The following is a 20297-nucleotide window of genomic DNA, read 5'->3' as shown; positions in this document are numbered from 1 at the left end:
GTATTGTATTTGTTAACTAATTACTGATGGAGAAACGCAAAGAACTTACAAACAATGTTCTAGTGATTTTTTTTTTGTTGGAAATCCAAAAACAATTCTGAAAAGGACAAAAATTGGTTTATCTTCACCATGATGTAATCTTCCCTTATTTGACTTTTACTAATTAAAAATAAAAGAAAGAAATCTTCAGGGCCCCCTGTATTTTTTTTTTTTGAATCAGTTATAGCCGAAATGCTTTATGTAAGGGAAATCTCGGAAAATGAGAAGCGAAATAAATAACTCCAAGTAGAATGAAAGTCGTTCTAAACTCGAACTTTTTCGAATACTGTCTTTCCATTATTATTCGCTTTTTGTCGCATTCCATATTTTGATATATTATATTGAAGACCCATATTTAAGATCAATACAATAGTAATTCTTCAAAAGGACTAATGAGACTTTTGTAAACAAACTTATTTCGCTCATTTTTCCGCTACAGATTTGAATTTTATGAAAAATACACATGAATCAACATCTTTGCCCTTGGTAAAATCGATTTCAAATGTTTTCTGTGTTGAAATGATAACAAATAACGAGAAATCAGCAAAACAAAAGTTTGTTCACAAATCTTATTAGCCCTATTCAAATGTTGATATGGAATAATAAAATCAATCAAGATCAATTTCGATTTTTTTTTTTAATTTTGCGGTGGTGTAATCCCTTAAGTGGTTGATTTAACGGCTTCTTTCAAAATTTATCGAACCTACTCCCATTCATTCATTCGTTAGAGTAGTTTATGTTAAAGAGAGTGTACTAAATTAATAGGAACACTTAAATTTAGGAAGTTATGACCCTCGCTCCACAATGCAGTTTGCGACAGAATTGCTCAACTGAAAATTATTAAATGAAATGAATGAAAACAAACATTAGACTATAGCATTTTGTACGCATGCACTTCAGAGGTCCAAGGGTTACAATTTCTGTTCTAGTTCTCGGATCGCCAACACATTTTTTTCGATTTTTTGGCCCAGTTCTCAAGGGAAATCCAGTTTTTAACTTTTTGCATACATATTGCATTGAATGAAGAACTTAGATAATGTATTCATAAAGTATTAGTAATAATTCGATTGTCCGTTCATTTTAAAAGGCTATTTTCTATAACTTTACAACTGATTTAATTTCACTTTCAAAATTTCTCGAAATATCATGTTCTAAAAGTTCTCAACCGATATAATATTCGAAAACAGTTATAAAAATGTCTCATCACACTGGTAGATGGATTCAAAGCGTTTTTTTTAAATAAGTGCACGAAAAAACATGCGCCCTTCTAAAACATACTTCTGAATCAAAATGGTTTTACTGTTAGTCGAAAACAAGATTTACAAAACGACCAGAACTGCCAAATATGAATCGGGAATGGTCGAGTTTATTGACATTCCCTATTTATTTCTAGGATTCATCATACACATCATGACGTTATTTATTTAACTGATAATCGATTTTTTCCTTTGAATGGATATCGATATCTTTATCCTCAAGAAACTGACATAACTGGATCCTCAAGAAACTGACATAGGAACATGACTAAGATAAGCGAGCCACTCAATACGTTGTGTACATTGTGTTTAACTTCATTTTCTAGCCCTAATTTATTTCATTTGAAAATTTATCCCCGCCCTGTCACGAAATCTTGATTTTATCCCTACTGGTAATATATCAGTAGGGTATCTTAAATAAACTTGTTACGTCACTTTTCAGTTAACCCCAGCATCCATAAGCTACACATTGTCACAATTATTTTTCACCTATTCCACCCTTAATACAAGGCCTCTGTCTAGAATATACTTTTTTTTGTATAACTAGTAGGTAGGTATCTGAATAAATAAAACTAATATCGTCCGGCGAACATGTTAGCGATGGCCCTCGCGATGCTAAATTGATATAATCCTTCGGTGTTCGCGATTCTGAAATACTTCGAGGTAATCTTTTTTCTGTGTTCGCGAACATCGCTTCGAAGCTCCGTGTAACTGTTTCAAAAATATCGATCACACGAACCAAGACCTTAGCTCGTGTTCGTCGAAAACTACGCAAAAGCTTTTACATATCTTTCCGAACATCAATGAAATGAACAAGAAGCTTCATTTGTCCTCGCCGAAGAGCATGCAAAAGTATCGCCCAAATGTCCGCAATTACGATGGTAAGCGATTGTGATGCGAAGCTTGTGAATACGAACCAGTAACGCAAAGCTTCGCGCTTTGAAAGTATTCGAACATAGGTTCGGTTCGAATATTTCCTGCCCTGAGTACTACCCACTCGAATATATCTGAAAGGGTAATTACCCACTTAAAATTTTTAGAACAAATCTAAAATTTGAAATCAGACAAATCTAAAATTTAAAATATCATATGGTGTTACACTCAAATGTTTAGTAAGATCACTGCGGTTGTGTGCCAAATATGTTTAGTTTTATCTTACAAATCTAGTTCATAATTTGAAAAAACACTGTTTCGACCAAAAGAACTGAATATTGAACGATGTTCATGATGTCAAGAGGTTAGTCAAGATTTTCGCAATTACTATGTACATTGTAGTTATATTAGTTGATGAGTTTTCTATTTGATTTTTCGGGCATAATAATGTCATTCACATTTATAATTTGAGGAGCTTAGTCACAAATTTAATATTCGTTTTGCGTTGTATATTATATGTACAATTTATAGTTATTATATACTTATAATTATAATATTCCAAAATTTTGTGAAATTGTTCACGTAAAATTTTCCAGATTTTCCATTTTCCATGCAGAGTTGCATGAAAGTGCAAATGATTAGAGATATCTTCTAAATTTCACAAGCATGAAGCATATCATGCACAAAATTGCATATTTCATGAACTATATCATGAAATTGGAAATGTATTTTGATTTTGTGAATTGTTTTACGAATAAGAAGGGTTCATCGTGACTAACATACTTGGAATCAGGAATCAGTTTACGAGGCATGAAGGCAGTAAAAACGATTTGTCAATGACTAAGCGGAACCCGTGATCAATGTTCATAAAAAATCAAATGTCTCCAAAAAAAAGCAGGCGTTACGGAAAATTGAACACGTTTATAAAACACATGAATTTCTGTTAACGGTCCTGTTTCCGAACGTAGAAACACGATTATTCCAGAATTCATGGCACTTTATTCCCGAATTGGGGAACATTTTTGTCGGTACAAATTGGTCGTCCTTACAAGCATTTTTATTTTCATAATATGCCGAAACAGTTTTTATAGACGACGGAGATAACAAAAGGCGAAACGAATGTATATTAATACTAATAAGAATTACTAATATATACGCAGCCATCCTGAAAACAAAATGGTTCAAATAAAATGGAAAAATCTAACTGGCAACTTCCTGGTGCTTTCATAACTTCCGGTAATATACTGGTAGACTCGGGTCTCCCAATATTCCAACTTGCGGCTAAGGAATACGCTCAGTTGTCACGTGTCTGTTGTTCCTGTACTCCCGCTCTTCAGGTTTTATACCAAATTTCGGATCTATTTTGAGCTATTCAGTTTCAGTCTCCATTTTCCAGTAAATCGTATGTTACGGCATCAGAAAGCTCGAAAGTTACCGATTTAAAACATTCGACACACATGTTGCTACCTAGTTTGCTCGGAGTCATCGAAGTCTTGTTATAAAAATAAAAATTTATATTACTAAATCGATGTTTTATTAGATAATATTAAGTGGAAGCCCATTGATATTTAGTTAGTGGTTGTGTGTAAAGTAATTAAAATGCGTCTTGGAGAATCTCAATAAAAAAAACTGATCAATATGGATCGAAATGAATTCAGAGCGTTTGTATATACGATTGACGATGATCATGTTGCAATATTACCAAATGCCTGGTTGACGTTGGAAAAACATGACACTACAAAATTTCAGTGTAAATCCGAAACCAGATACCTGAGGTACTGATAACTGAACATCAAGCTTTCAATGTGTGTAAGGAATATATCTGTCGTTTTTAAATGGCATCAGTAAAATCAACTTACCAGTGCTACGATCGGCTAGCAGACTTCCGGCAATCGGCAGACGAACCTTGCATGCAAACATGGATACGATGGTTATTCGCGTACATATAGTGCGATGGTGATATGTAACGAATGCTTACACGGGTTTTCCCGAAAAATATGTTCTTGCTTATCCATCGATTCTGTGTCTGAGCTGACCATAATAAATAGAGTTTTTGCAACATGAATGCACGATGATTTGCAGAAAGTTTGGTTGAAATTGGTTGAACATTTTGAGAACTAGAGCCCACTGAACATCCAAATTCATAAGTGACACTATTTGAAATCCACTTGATATTGTCCTATGAACTGGTGATAGATAGGGGAAAGCACGTTGCAATACTTATAATAGCTGTAACACAACTTCGAACACGTAATTTAACAACTTTCACAGTTAGGAACAAATCTCCGGCTACATACAAGGAACAGGACATTTGAGCCAATATATTCTGATTCCTGATTCACCCTGAACTGAACACCTTTAGTGAAAAAAGATTAACTATTCGTGGTATAATGCAAATGTTTTCAAAAAGTGATTAATCGATATTGAAAGTAGCGTTCATTACATTTTGTTAGCTGAACTGAATTTGGACTAAGTTTTACATGACTGTAGTCCACCTAATTTGTTTCGACTATTGAGGACAAATATAAAAGCCGCCTGTCATTGATCGGATAGTAAGACGGATGTGGATGGTCCTAATAATCAACTGCTGACAGTTGTATTTCTGACACTAATTTATCTTGAAAACAGCCACACATTTTCATTATACTCTATCATTAGTGTTCATGTTCACTACTCAGTATTGCGTTTTTGAAAATTTTTGGAAGGGTTTGGAAATTTTAAATTAGTCTCTCAACTCAAAATCATTTCAAGCCAAATTTTTCACTGGTTTTTCAGATCCACTAGGAAAGTTTATTCTAGAGGAATTAGAAAATTTTATTCGCGTGGTGGGGTACTTGCTGAGGGAAGGGCGGTTTAGGGAAGTGTGGTGAGTGATGCGGGGGGTGCCCAGCACCGTATCCCCCTAACTACGACGCTGTTAAAATACAGAAAACCTACGCAAGTCAAAAAAAAAATTAGGGGATTAGGTTGACGATGTTCAGAGTGATTGCATAACCTTTCTATAGGAGAAAGGCAAAACAATAGTAAAACTAAATATTAAAAGAATGTACAAAAGAGTTAAAACAACAAAATCAACCAAATAAACATTAATTGTCAAAAAATGTTTAATCGAGAAAAACCGAAACAAAACCTATAAAAATTGATAAAGGAAAACAGGAAACTAGAAAAACACATTGCGAAGATTAAAAAAGTCGAACATTATTAAACAAATGGTAAAAATATTGAAAAATCGATAGGGAAGTAGGAAAATTTTTTAGAATCAAAAAAACTACTAAAAAGAATACAAACATTAATATAAAAATGCATAAAACTGAAAAACTTGATAAATCGAGAATAATACAATTTATTTAACATTAAAAATAAGACATATTTAAAGCAATAAAAAAAAAATAAAACGTTAAGAATGCATAAAACTAGAGGAGTATATATAAAAGACAAGAATAAAATAACCATAGAGAAATTAAAAAAAATGGACGAACCAGAAAATTTTGAAAAACTGGAAAATTTAAATGATGAAAAGACAAAAAAGTAAAGAAAATTGGAAGTATTGAACAAATACGGAGCAAACAGACAAAATGGAAAACAAAAAATAGTAGAGAAAAGACATACTATAGAAACACAAAAATGAAGATATTAACACGAAAAAAATGAATAAAATGGATATTATTTGAAGAATGGAAAAAGTACTAGAAATGAAATTTGAAATAAATTCAAACAACGAACTAACTGTAAAATTTAGAAAAAGTGCGCTGAGTGTCAAGAAAAGATAAATCAAATGTTTTTAGGAATAAAAAAAATTCAATATTAACGTCAACTGAAAAAATATTTTCAAACTAGGTTAAACGGAAAACATGAAGAAATAACTATAACGAATTAAATCTTAAGCAAAAGGTATAAAAAATAAATAAAATTATATTAAATGAACGATGGGAAAAAATAAAACTACGACAAACGGAAAACTAAAAACTAGAAAATGAAGAAGAAAATAGGAGAAAGGTAAAAATTAAACAATAAGACAAATTGGAATGAACTTGAATAAGTAAAATTGCTTTTAGAAATGCAAAATAATATGAAAAAAATGGAAATAAAAAAGGCTATGACAAGAATAAATGCAATAAATAGACAAATTCTAAAAATTAAATAGAATGGCAAAAGAAACAAATAAAAAAGCAGGGTATCAAAGTATGAAACTATAAGAAAAAAAAATAAAGAAAGCAGAATTTTCTCGAAAAATTGCGAATAAAATTAAATAACGGAGAAAAAACTATAAATTAAAGTAAGTGATAGTGATAGCACAGAGAACAGACGTCAATCTTCAGCATTCAGCACTTGTGTAAAATCTCCAACGGTTTCTAAGGTAATTGGGATATCCAAACCAGGTGCGCTACTGTCGTCATGTTTTTTTGTGGCTGAGTTCGACAGAATTGACGGTGGTTATTTCTCTACCCAGTCAAACTAATCCGGAACCGGTTCGGACTTCCAGCATGAATTCCAGCTTAAATGCATCAACCGATGGCGTCGGAATCGGTTGTTTTCTTTGAGCAAGATTCCATACTAAATCCAGTCAGGATTTCGAACCGGTTCCGGAATGGATTTGACGGATAGTTGGGATAGGTTGGTGTGGCGGCGCTAGTGTTTATCGTATATTAATTCAAATGTTTACACGCGTTTTTTAAATATTTTTGTTCGATCATGGATATCTGTTCTCTGTGGTGATAGCAATAGAAAAAAAAAGCAAAAGTAAGGAACGTAAAAAGATGGATAAAATAAAGTATGCAAATAGATTAAAAAAGGCAGAATCTTACAATTGTAGAAATGTACATACAATCCACAACTTGAAAAAAATACATCAATGAAATTTTAACAAAATAAAAAAACATGTAGGAATAAAAAAATGAAAAAAATGAGAAACATGGATCAAATTTCAAATAAAGGTTTTGGTTGGATTTTACGCTATGCTGGTTTCGAAAACATTTATAATCCTATAAAAACATGAATTATTCTTTCATTTGAGTTGGTGTGTTAGCACACCTTAAAATATTTTACAAGAATGTTGTAATTGATTTCTAGAAAATAGTTCAAAAATAAAAATAAAATCGTTACGTTTAAGAAGTGTCGTTCAAAATCACACGCTCACTCCTCCAAAACGAAAAGATTTTGTATGCGGATTTAACTTGCTACATTTGTTAGCTAATCTTGCTAACTAGTTGGTTTAGTTTGGTAGCAGAGTTAAATTTTCTCTTCGAAATCAATCAAATACAATTTAGCAATTTAGTTGAACGTATGCTTCTTAGAATCATTGGCAGCTGCAAGATTGTGAACTGAGAGATCTCTGCATGCTTCATGTCATATAAAATTCAAAACAAAACTATTAACTCTATACTCTTCATGAAAGGGGCTTGTTGTGTACGCAATTTGCTGTTATAATGCAAATGTTGATAAAAGGACGTATTTGAAAGAATTGTAAAACGTATTTTTCCCATCCCTGGCCTCTTTGCTGGGGGGAATTGGTAGTCGAAAATCGCCGAAAAAAGCTATGTTATTTGAGTATGACCCCTTTACAAAAATGTTTCGGTATCATCTCGTATCTGAATATGATTTTTTATAGATTTTTTATCAATGAAATCAAACCAAATATATTAAATTTTAAATTTAAATTGTTGGATTAATTTCGAATTCTTTTGGATTTCAAGAGATTTTGATGACTCATTTGACCAATTGAGCTCTCAAATAGAAATAGGGTTACCGCCTCTAGTGGTACTTTGACCAGCAGAATTTTACTGAGCAGCGAAAAGACTTCAAGAGACACACGGGTCGTTGAAATCAATTCGAATTTCGAATTAAAGTGATCACTCGACAGAATTTTGGAGTGCTTCCATTGCTTTTTATTGTATAAATCGCTTAAAAACAAATAAGTATGCACTTTTTTCATATGCAGCTCGTAGCACTAGGAGGAAAATATCTTATTTTGGTCACATTCACCGTAGAGTGTAATGTTTTGGTAAAGCACTCCACCGTTCTGTGCCGTTCACATTTAGTTTTATGTTTTTGCATTTGTTAACAGTTTTGTTGATTTAGTTGGATGTAGTGATTCGCTTTCTCGGATATTCACAGGGAATCCAAAAGCACCAACCACTCTCGCTGTAAAGGATAACCCGAGCGAGCTTTGCTCTGCTCCTCAGTAAACAAACACGGGGTGTGAAATCACACTTCAGTTTCTTTCGAGAATCTTTGTGAGGAACATTAATCCATTGAAGCGAAGGTTTAAGATTGGACAATGCGCAAAATTCGCAAACGAAAAAAGCAGTTTTTTCCACACCGTATATCAGATCTTCATAAAAATCAATCAGCGTATGTAGAATGTTGTTACAGTACTGCTGAATGATTTTTATGAAGATCTGACATACGGTGTGGAAAAAAACTGGTTTTTTCGTTTGAGAATTTTACCCTTTCTCTGTCCAACCTTAACGGGGTAAAGTAAACCCAAATGGCACTATTAAAATAATATTTGTCAAAGCCAAGAGGCCCTCCTTAACAATTAGGGCCTGCAACCCGAGGATGATGTTTATGAGGACTGAGTGTTGGGTGATTCCTGGTAAAGAAAAGCGCAACGCAAAATTGCAAAATAATCCAATGGATTCTTCCGGGCGAATTCGGATTTACCTGAACGAAGACATGGAATTCGCGTCCAAAACCGGTGTGGCAACCCTAAGCAGGGCTTGTTTCTTTCAATAATTACTTTCGATACTAATCCAGCGCTTTCGGAGATTGGAAATTCAATAAATAAAAAAATCGATTTCAAATTGGCGAAATTTGAAGACAACCTCATGACTTCCAATTAAAGCTTTTAATTGTTTAACCCTTACAAGTCTGTTCATATTTTTCTTTCGATTATAGACATTTCAACCTTAAGGTCATTCGCTTCTTCATTCAGGTTAGGAATTTTCCTATAACAAACCTCTATTCCTGTGTGCGGGGTTGGGATTCGAACTCAGGTGAGCTGCATACATGACATTCAATGTAGAAATTCCGCTATGCCCGCTCGAGTCTGATCTTGTTTCGATGCGAGATTTACGTTGGTATAAACATAGTTGATATCAAATATGAAGTGGTTTTGAATTTTCGCTATTCTAGTTACCTCATACACAAGATATTGAATTTTTAATTGTATTCTCAAATAAATTTTTGTCGAAAAAGTATTTGTCAAAAATTTAGTTTCTGTTAAAACTAATTTTTTGTTGTTGAGGGGGCCCTCAAAACTCCGGGCCCGGGGGGAAACACCCCGGTCCCCCCCCCCCCTCTCGGCGGTCCTGATGGTAAGCCATGCCAAATTTCAATTTTCAGCAGATTTTGGGGAATATTCACACGGACAATTCCTCCAAAGACACTCTGTGAATATATTCGATGGTTTGGCCCCTAGTGAATTAAGTTCACAACCACTGTGCGGGGGTACCCGGTTACCCACAAATTGAAATGCTCAAAACTATAGCTTTCTTTAACCGATTTGGACATTTTTGCCAAGTCTAAAAGTGGATCAGTTACTGAAACCAAAACACCTAAAAGTATCTAAATCGGTTAGAAATTGCTTTAGTTATTAGTATTTCAGTTTTGTAGGTACCCGGGTACCCTCGTCGGCCTGTTATGTAGTAGAAAAATTCAGGAGCCCTTGCTCACTACCCCCTCACTATATCAACAATATTATTAACTCAAAAGCTTGACTTAGTGATGTTCTAAGATGTCACGAAGTTTCAATTTGCAGATATGGATAAAGCAATAGAATTTCATTAATTGAAAGCTGAAAAGGTACCCGAGTACCGCGTCGGACACATAACGGTTAATGCATGTCGGATATACGTTAATACAACATAGGTATACATATTTTTGACAAAATGGCGAAGAAAGATAATACAGCTAAAGATATAAACGATCCAAAGCTGAAACGTCTTTTCTTCCGAAAATTTGGAAAAAGTTAGTCGCTAGTCATGACAACAATGGAAAAAAAAAATTCTTTGCGTCGCACAGTGACGTAACTGTATCAAATCCATGGCGAAAATTATTTTATATTTTTTTAAGCTTTTTATACGATAGCAAGTGATAAAAATGGTTTTTCATGGTTTAAGACAATTTTTGACCAAAATATGATAATATGAAACCTCCATGAAGTGTGATGCAGTGCCGAAAATAAACGAATTCCACTAGCCTTATTATTTTTCAAAGTAAACGTGTTTTTAGAGTATTTTATTAGTTTGAGAAAACCTCGCATTGAGATTTAGTCTGTTTCAACATTTGTTTCAAGTTCATATGTTTATTTTGTTTTTCTGGTTTTCTTTTTGTAGAAAAAAAAAATTCAGGTGTTTGTAAATTCGGTAATAGAATACTATTCAAGTAATTATCGTATTCAATGAATTCACCAAAAAATGACTCAATCAAATTATTCTCGTCATATTTGATCTTTTGAATAGCCCCAATACTATTTTTTTATAAATTTTATTCTTTTATATTTGAGAAAAAACACCACATGCTGTAAAAAAACCGAATGGGATTAATTGGGAATGTTTTCTTCGTGGAACAGTGAGAGGACACTCCAAATAATCTTCTCCTTTTAACGGATTTACCTGGCATTGCCGTCAGGGCATTGGCAGAAGGTGTGGAAAAGCGGGCATCGAGCGGCTACCTTCTACCAGAGCTGTGGTACAACCAACGAGCTGGGAACCGGCTTCATAGTGCTGGGTAAGATGCGCCAACGTGTGATCGGGTGGCAGCCGATCAACGCAAGGATGTGCAAGTTGAGGATCAAAAGCCGTTTCTTCAACTACAGCATCATCAACGTGCACTGCCCACACGAAGGGAGACCCGACGACGAGAAAGAAGCGTTCTACACGCAGCTGGAGCAGACATATGACGGTTGCCCTCTGCGAGACGTGAAAATTGTCATCGGCGACATGAACGCACAGGTAGGAAGGGAGGCAATGTACAGACCGGTGATCGGGCCTAACAGCCTGCATCCCGTATCAAATGACAACGGCCAACGATGTGTGAACTTCGCAGCCTCCCGTGGAATGGTAATCCGAAGCACCTTCTTCCCTCGTAAAGATATCCACAAAGTCACCTAGAGATCACCGGACCAAGTAACAAAAAATCAAATCGACCACGTTCTAATCGACGGTAGATTCTTCTCGGACATCACAAACGTCCGCACTTACCGCAGTGCGAATATTGATTCGGACCACCACCTGGTTGCAGTATGCTTACGCTCAAAACTTTCGACAGTGCATAGCTCTCGTCGAAGCCGAACGCCGCGGCTAAACATCGAGCGGCTACAAGATGGCAGAGTGGCTCAAGAATACGCGCAGCAGTTGGAAGTGGCACTACCAACGGAAGAGCAGCTAGGCGCAGTTGCCCTTGAAGATGGCTGGAGAGATATCCGATCCGCCATAGGTAGCACCGCAGCCACTGCACTAGGTACGGTGGGCCCGGACCGAAGAAGCGACTGGTATGACGGCGAATGCGAGTAGTTTAGTCGAAGAGAAGAATGCAGCATGGGCGAGAATGCTGCAACACCGCACGAGGGCGAACGAGGCGCGATATAAACAGGCACGGAACAGGCAGAACTCGGTTTTCCGGACCAAAAAGCGCCAGCAGGAAGACCGAGATCGCGAAGCGATGGAGCAGCTGTACCGCGCTAAAGACACACGGAAATTCTACGAGAAGTTGAACCGCTCGCGCAGGGGCCACGTACCACAGGCCGACATGTGCAGAGATACAAACGGGAATCTTCTCACGGACCAGTGTGAGGTGATCCAGAGGTGGCGGCAGCACTACGAAGAACACCTGAACGGCGATGCAGCAGACGACGAGGATGGCACGGTAACGCACCTGGGAGCACGCGCGGAAGACATTACACTACCGGCTCCGGATCTCCAAGAAATCCAGGAGGAGATCAGCCGGCTCAAAAATAATAAAGCCGCTGCGGTTGACCAAATACCAAGCGAGCTACTAAAACACGGTGGCGAGCCACTGGCTAAAGCGCTGCACTGGGTGATTACCAAGATTTGGGAGGAGGAGATTTTACCGGAGGAGTTGATGGAAGGTGTCGTGTGTCCTATCTACAAAAAGGGCGACAAGCTGGATTGCTGTAATTACCGAGCAATCACCCTGCTGAACGCCGCCTACAAGGTACTCTCCCAAATACTATGCCGTCGACTATCACCAATTACAAGAGAGTTCGTGGGGTAGTACCAGGCGGGTTTCATGAGCGAACGATCTACCACTGACCAGGTGTTCTCTCTTCGTCAAGTACTGCAGAAATGCCGCGAGTACAATGTGCCCACACATCATTTGTTCATCGACTTCAAAGCCGCATACGACACTATCGATCGAGATCAGCTATGGCAGATTATGCACGAGTACGGATTCCCGGACAAACTGACACGATTAGTGAAGGCGACGATGGATCGGGTGATGTGAGTAGTACGTGTCTCAGGGACGCTCTCGAGTCCCTTCGAATCACGCAGAGGGTTACGGCAAGGTGATGGTCTCTCGTGTCTGTTATTCAACATCGCGCTGGAAGGTGTAATAAGAAGAGCAGGGATCGACACGAGTGGTACGATTTTCACAAAGTCCGTTCAGCTACTTGGCTTCGCCGATGACGTTGATATTATTGCACGAAACTTTGAGAAGATGGAGGAAGCCTACATCAGACTGAAAAGAGAAGCCAAGCGCGTCGGACTTGCCATCAACACGTCGAAAACAAAGTACATGATAGGAAGAGGTTCACGAGAAGAGAATGAGAACCGCCCGCTTCGAGTTTGCATCGGTGGCGACGAAATCGAGGTGGTTGAAGAGTTCGTGTACTTGGGCTCACTGGTGACCGCCGACAATGATACCAGCAGAGAGATTCGTAGACGCATCGTGGCAGGAACTCGTGCTTACTTTGGCCTCCGCAAGACACTTCGGTCGAACAGAGTTCGCCGTCGTACGAAGTTGACCATCTACAAGACGCTGATTAGACCGGTAGTTCTCTACGGGCACGAGACCTGGACCATGCTCGTGGAGGACCAACGCGCACTTGGTGTCTTCGAACGGAAAGTGCTGCGTACCATCTACGGTGGAGTGCAGATGGAAGACGGCACATGGAGAATGAACCATGGGGAGCCGCCCATCTGTCATACCGCGAAAATCGGACGACTACGGTGGGCCGGGCACGTAGCCAGAATGTCGGACAATAGCCCGGTGAAAACGGTTCGCAATTGCAATCCGACCGGTACAAGAAGACGTGGCGCGCAGCGAGCACGATGGATCCACCAGGTGGAAGACGATTTGCGGACCCTTCGCAGACTGCGTGGCCATGGACCGAGTGGAATGGAGGAATCTTTTGTATACGGCACAGGCCACTTCTGCCTTAATCTGTTAATAAATAAATAAAAACCTGGCATTGCCCGGCAAGGTACATTTTTTACTAACGAATATGTTGAAAATTGGAAAAAGTGAGCACATTTATAAAACCTACCTAACAATGAAAAAGAAAAGCAAAAATAGACCCCAATTGATTGTAGTTGCTGGAGTTTGCTATGAAAAGAACGATTTATATATTGACATTAGGTAATTAGTTTTTGATCAATCTCAAAAATTGTGGGATAATGGCTTTCAAGCTAATAAAATGTGTAAAAACATCACTGGTTTCAAATTATTGCACACAAAAATTATTCGATGAACTATTTAAGCTGAAAATATGGACAAATAAACAAAAAACAATATTTTTTCTATTTTGACCAGGATTTGAAGTTAGTTATGCCTCTGTGCGTCGTAGTAAAGGGAGGGGGAGTTGTAATGATATTTCCGACAATTTGTAACATGCGGAGAGGGGAGTCAATTTTGGCCAATTTTTGTGTTACGTAAGTTATAAATGGCCCCAAAGTCTGACGCTAGTGATTACATGATATTTTTATTTGTCAGATAAAAGTTGTCACCACTGCAGTAGTGGCAAGTGGCCATTGTCAGTCATACTATCCAGTCATTAAGCAGGAATCCACAGCCTAGCCCTTTAAAGTGCCGATTTGATTATGGTTATTAAGCACACTAGTCTTTGTTCACGGTGCAAATTGTATACTATCATGTCATGGTCTGCCTCTATGGATTTGTAGGTTGAAATAAAATATAAATATTTTCCTACTCTGCACTCTATCGTATAATGCTTTAAATTACAATGCGTAAAGCTGCCATAGCGGATGGAAGGTTCTCACTAATGAAATCCCCGAGAGGATAAGCATTTTATTACCATTTGTATTCGGTGTTTCGATTTCCTCAAAACGAATGGAAAAACGTTGATTGGTAGGAAATGAGATCTAACCTAACGTTAAACGGACCATAAAAGGATTATTGAAAATTCGAATATGTATGGTATAAAAAATCAGCTAAACATGATAAGCGTTTTTGTTTGTCTTACTCGCTAAACAAAAACAAATGTAATGACGAAACCGCCAGCTTGTGGCCTCCTCTCAGATGTGAGCCGAAGGAATAAACAACACAAGCAACAAGATTAATAAATTTCAACATTTAATTTGATATTCATAATTTTATATGTTTTGTCCCATAATCACGGCCCCGTGCGTCCATCGGTGTCCGTGTGAGCGAGTATATGAACTTCGAGGCGAGAAAGCTTTTTATGGCTCGGAAGACACCGTCCGGTAAATTTGCGAACCCTGTCCGATTGGATCCCGTTCGTCCCGACCGAGCAACGAGGGGTGCCAGACGGGAAATCACGTTTAATATAGTGATAATGTCATTTGGTGGCGGCTTTTGTTCGAAGTCGAACCGAACCGACGGTTCGACATTGTTTCGTCTGTGTTTTTCTCGTTCGCTTGAAAAGGATGATGAATTTACTGCTGGAATCATCTCATTAGGCAAATTTATTAGTTTTGAATTTATAATTATTGGGATGGGAAAAGATACTGTCTAATGGATTTATTGTTAGCTTGATTTGTGGATCGTTCGATGTGAAATGTTTTGTGATTCGGAATGGTGCCGTACGGCGCTGATGGATAGTTGGTGTTGATTGGCTTTGATGGACTCGTTAATAGAATTAATTTACATGTTTGTGGAGTTTTTGCTGCAAACCTATTCGACGGTGTGATGTTCGAGGTTTTTAATCTATCTTTGTTTTTCTCTTTTTTCATTTTCAGGGAAGAGCTAGCAATGAAAATAGGACTGACAGAAGCTCGGATACAGGTAACTTTCTCAGATTTATAATCAATATCATATCAAGTAGATCAGTATCAATCGTCGTAAAAATTCAGTTCACTTTTACAAAACTTGGTTGGTTGGTTTGGTCGATCAGGAACCTATTTTTTCCGTACCTGTCATCTGCAAAACACGCATGTGCATATTTCAACTTTTTGTGTTTAATTAACAGATATTAGATCTAACAATCTAACCAACATTTTTAACGACCCCTCAGGCATCGACACAATAAAAAAAAGTCCGACCAATTGCGAGCATATAAAATATGGACTTTTGATTGGGACGAAAATGGTCAATAAAAACAAATTAATTTAATTTATACTTTTTCCGTGCATACTGTGGCGCATGCAAGCAGTTATAGCGTCAGAGTTTGAAAGACGCTTTCTTTCGCTGCTGTGCTGGCGGTAGTCTCACTAATGATGTTGCGTGTTCGGGTGATTCTTTTGTGTGTCCGGAGTAATAGTGTTTGGACTTATTTGCGATATTTTCGGTCACGTATGTGATTTTGGAAAGGAAAACATTGGTAAAGGTGTGTTCCAGTGTTCAACTCAGTCTTGGGTTATTTGGAATAACTGCAGCGATATCCAGGGATGCCACATTGAAATCTGTGTTTCAGCCCAAACAATCCGTTTTTTCATCTGTGATACCTAAAACTGAAAAAATCTGTGAAAATCTATGTGAAATTTCCATGGAATCTGTGGAATATTATGTACAAAAAAATCTACCATCTGTGAAAAAAGAATTTGTGGTCTAATTTTGATCACAGATTCAAAAACAATTTGTGAATTTACGGAAAATCTATGATTGGTGTAATATTGGCGAATCAAATAGTCCCAACCAAATCTCTAGTAAACTTATTGAAATGGTCCTATGCGCAAACGGAAGCTTTTCTTTATTTACTTTCTCTCGCATCAATAACCCGGCCACTTCGACATTGGCACATTTGTTCTTTGCATAATATGCTATTAGAAACCATAGTCATTCGGTATGCACAGTAAAATTATTGGAAAATTTTATGATGATGTCTTAATAATCTAAAGAAAAATCACTTAAAACATTCTGAATGCATGTAAACGAGCAAAGAAAGGAATCCGGGTTGCCTTCAACAATGAGCTATGGAGGACGTATGAGCTCTAGTTTACAGGAGATTTGCCAACTATTCTCTGAAAAGTTCGCGAGTGTTTTCTCCAACGAGAAACTGACACCGACCCAGGTTTCACGCGCGGCTCTTAATGTGCCTCAATCATACCAGTCTTTGAACTCTATCATTATCGACAATAATATGGTACAACTGGCGATTGGCAAAATGAAGGCTTCAACTTCGGCAGACCCAGATGGTATACCAACTATTATTCTAAAAAAATGCTCCGCCGGTCTAATTGAACCTCTTTGTCATCTATTTCAATTGTCGCTAACAACCGGAGTATTTCCCGAACTCTGGAAATCCTCCTTCATGTTTCCAGTTCACAAAAAAGGAGATAAAAAGGTAGTTGACAACTACCGTGGTATTACAACACTAAGCGCAATTCCTAAGCTGTTTGAAATGGCTGTGTTGGAACTCAGCTCCAGCCACTGCAAACAGTATATCTCCGAGGCTTAGCATGGATTTATGTCGAAACGTTCAACATCTACGAATCTTCTGTCGTTCACAACATATGTTACCGATGCCATGTCGGACGGCCTTCAAACTGACGTTATCTGCACGGTCCTTTCAGCTGCTTTTGACAAGATTAATCACGCTATTGAAGTGGCAAAATTGGATAGACTTGGCATTGGTACTAATATTCTCTGTTGGATGCAATCGTATCTCAGTGATCGTCGTCTAGCAGTCAAGATAGGTGATTGTGTATCGGAAGAGTTCTTTGCTTTATCTGGTATTCCGCAAGGCAGCCATCTCGGTCCATTGATTTTTCTTCTGTATTTCAACGACGTCAACTTTTGTTAAGAAGGACCACGGTTGTCTTTCGCCGACGACCTCAAGCTATACCATAGAATCGGGAATACTGATGGTGTAGCTTTCCTTCAACGCCAACTGGTAACCTTTGCGGAATGGTGCAAGCTCAACCGAATGACCCTAAACCCCAAGAAATGTACGGTCATTACGCTCTCGAGGAAAAAACTCGAATTCGATTCGATTACTGTCTAGCTGAATCCACGATTGACAGAGCAAATTGTGTCAAAGATCTCGGAGTTTTTCTCGATGAACAACCGAAGTTTAAACAGCATATCAGCTATATTGTCGCAAAGGCATCACGCTGTTTGGGGTTCATAATGAGAATATCTAAGCGCTTTTCAGATATTTACTGATTGAAATCTCTCTACTGCTCACTCGTTCGATCAACTCTGGAATATTGTTCAGTTGTGTGGAATCCTCATTATCTTAACGGTGTCCATCGAATTGAGACAGTACAGCGCAGATTTGTCCGGTTTGCCCTTCGTCGATTGCCTTGGAGCAACCCTCACCAGCTGCCAAGTTACGAAAGCCGGAAATTGCTTATTGGACTCGGTACACTGCAAGTGCGGCGGGATCTATTCCGTGCTATGACGATTTCGGATATTTTGCAAGATCGAATTGACTGCCCCGAACTTCTCAGTGCGATAAATATGAACGTTCGCCCTCGCGCCCTTCACAATAATTTATTCCTCCGATTACCTCTTCGCCGGACTAACTATGGAGTAAACGGTGCCATCATTGGTTTGCAGCGGACCTTCAACAGAGTGTCATCCGAGTTCGATCTTCACATTCCACGTAGCAGATTACAATTTGACTTTTTAAATAGATTAAGAAATTATCATTAGGACCACGCTGTGTCTGTTGATATCAATTATAAATAAATTATTACTATTATTTTACACTATCAAAAACACTAACGTTTGATTCCTCTAGAAGTTACTTAATTCAGATATAACTAGCAATATCCCCAGCTTTCAAATGACACACAAAGGCAGTCAATACAAGGTATCCTGGATGCGTTTTAGGAGCAACAAGTCCATTACGGAAAAAGTTTAAAAATTCTCTAACTATTGAGATTAAATAGTATGCGTACATTAATTTTTATTACCAAATATGGTTCTCCATCACCTCGACAGTCTCCTTAAATTGGATGCTGTTTATTTAGTATTTGTAATATATGCAGTTATTGGTGCAAAAATTCTTTGGGTATTTGCCTTCTTTTCAACATGAGCTGCTCTTTCTATACATTTCTGTTATATATGTCTACAGCAGTACTTTCCGTATCCTACTTAGAGCTCGATAAGGTCTCCAGTTTTCAGAAAGAGAAAGAACGGAATATTAACCCTTTATAAGGCAGTGGCAACTATATTGCCACCTTTTCGTTTCGTTTAAAACGTAGGAATATGGAGTGTGTGGTGGTCCAATCTTATGAAATCTACTTGTTAGGAATCTGGCAACTCTTCTAATTACTTTTTATTGAGATACAGTGAAAAGTGTCAGATTTGTGAAGAGTTTTTTGAAAAAAATCCGGCGATTTCCTTTTTAAACAATAAAATTAGCTCGATTTTGAAAAAAATACTTTAGACCCTTTGAGTTGGTGATGCAAATTTGTAAAAACAACTATTTTTAATCTGAAAATTTGGTTTATGAATGGTAAAATTGCAAAGAAAAAAATAAAATAAATAAATGAACGTCTGTAATCTGTGGTCTCATTTTTCAACTTATCCTCAGAATCCAGGGGTTATTTACTGTAAATCAGGTAAAAACCAGTAAACCACCTTAATTTCTTTTTAAATTTCTGATCCAGCTCGATATGTCTTTATATTTGCACCAATCTCGTTGGAAAAACATCAAACATTACAAAGACTGACGTTTTCTAACGGGTGGTGGCAGTATATTTTCAAAACAGTTTTTATTAGGAAATAAATGTAAATATATTCTAAACTAAGCTAGAGAACTGTGTTTCTATTAATATAACATTCATTAATAGTCCCAAACTCTGAGCCTTATAAATGGTTAATTGACGACATGTACTCCTTTTGGGTTCATAAGCATAATCTTTTAAAGAAATGTTTATCAACTGTAAAATAATTTTTACAATATTTCTTATCTTTCGTCAATAAAAAAATCTTGTTTTGCTAAGGAGATGGTAGACTTCTTCAATTTTACCGTTTCAGACACGAAACTTGACAAAGGTTTGAAATTTATTTGGTTTGCTGGATATGTCGACCGTAAAAACTCCAAAGAAGTTCAACCCTTGGCTACACCACTGGGTTAGGCTAACCCTGTGGTGCTTACAAATGGTCTGCCATTTCAAAGAAAAAGGCAATTGCGGTCTATAACCCGGATTGAGTTGTTTATTAAATGTATTGATCTAGGAGAATTTATCGTTTGCAATACGCTGTGTCGATTACTATGCAAGAAACAACTGTGCTTTTATTTTCAAAATGATATTATCTATCGCGTTAATATCAGTTAATCGAATCAAAATTATTGTATTTTCTTCCATCAGATATGGATACAGTTTTAAACCCACTGTTATAAAACATTCAGTTAAACAATCTAAAGTATGTGTTAAAAAAACAATACATTTTTTGCGATCGATTTGGTTTACTACCAACCAACAAATGATATTCGGCCAAATGACATTTGGCCAAATGGTATTCGACCAAATGACATCCGACTAAATGGCATTCGACTAAATGGCATTCGACTAAATGGCATTCGGCGAAATAGCATTCAGCGAAATGGCATTCGGACAAATGTGACTTGGACAAATGACACTCGACCAAATGGCATTTGGCCAAATGGTCTTTTCGGTCTAACCGCCTTCAACCAAGCGACCCTTCCCATAGCGTGTACTGCGTCGTGGAGCGCCACGGATTTAAATACGGAGTTCATGATGACAAGGAACAGAGTAACAGCGAGGACGAATT

The 20297-nt window shown here is 37.4% G+C and overlaps 1 protein-coding gene across 1 annotated transcript in view; it reads left to right on the top strand.

Moving 5' to 3' along the window:
- LOC131678829 (homeobox protein aristaless) overlaps positions 1-20297 on the top strand; it is a 342197-nt gene that overhangs the window by 253457 nt on the left and 68443 nt on the right. The window contains exon 4 of the mRNA XM_058959198.1: positions 15350-15395. Within this exon, the coding sequence (XP_058815181.1) occupies positions 15350-15395 (46 nt within the window). The remainder of the gene's footprint in view (positions 1-15349; positions 15396-20297) is intronic.

The sequence above is a fragment of the Topomyia yanbarensis genome, chromosome 2, assembly GCF_030247195.1.
Source record: "Topomyia yanbarensis strain Yona2022 chromosome 2, ASM3024719v1, whole genome shotgun sequence".
NCBI lineage: Eukaryota > Metazoa > Arthropoda > Insecta > Diptera > Culicidae > Topomyia > Topomyia yanbarensis.
Note: the sequence above shows the minus strand (reverse complement) of the source record. Positions and strands in the feature narration are given on the sequence as shown.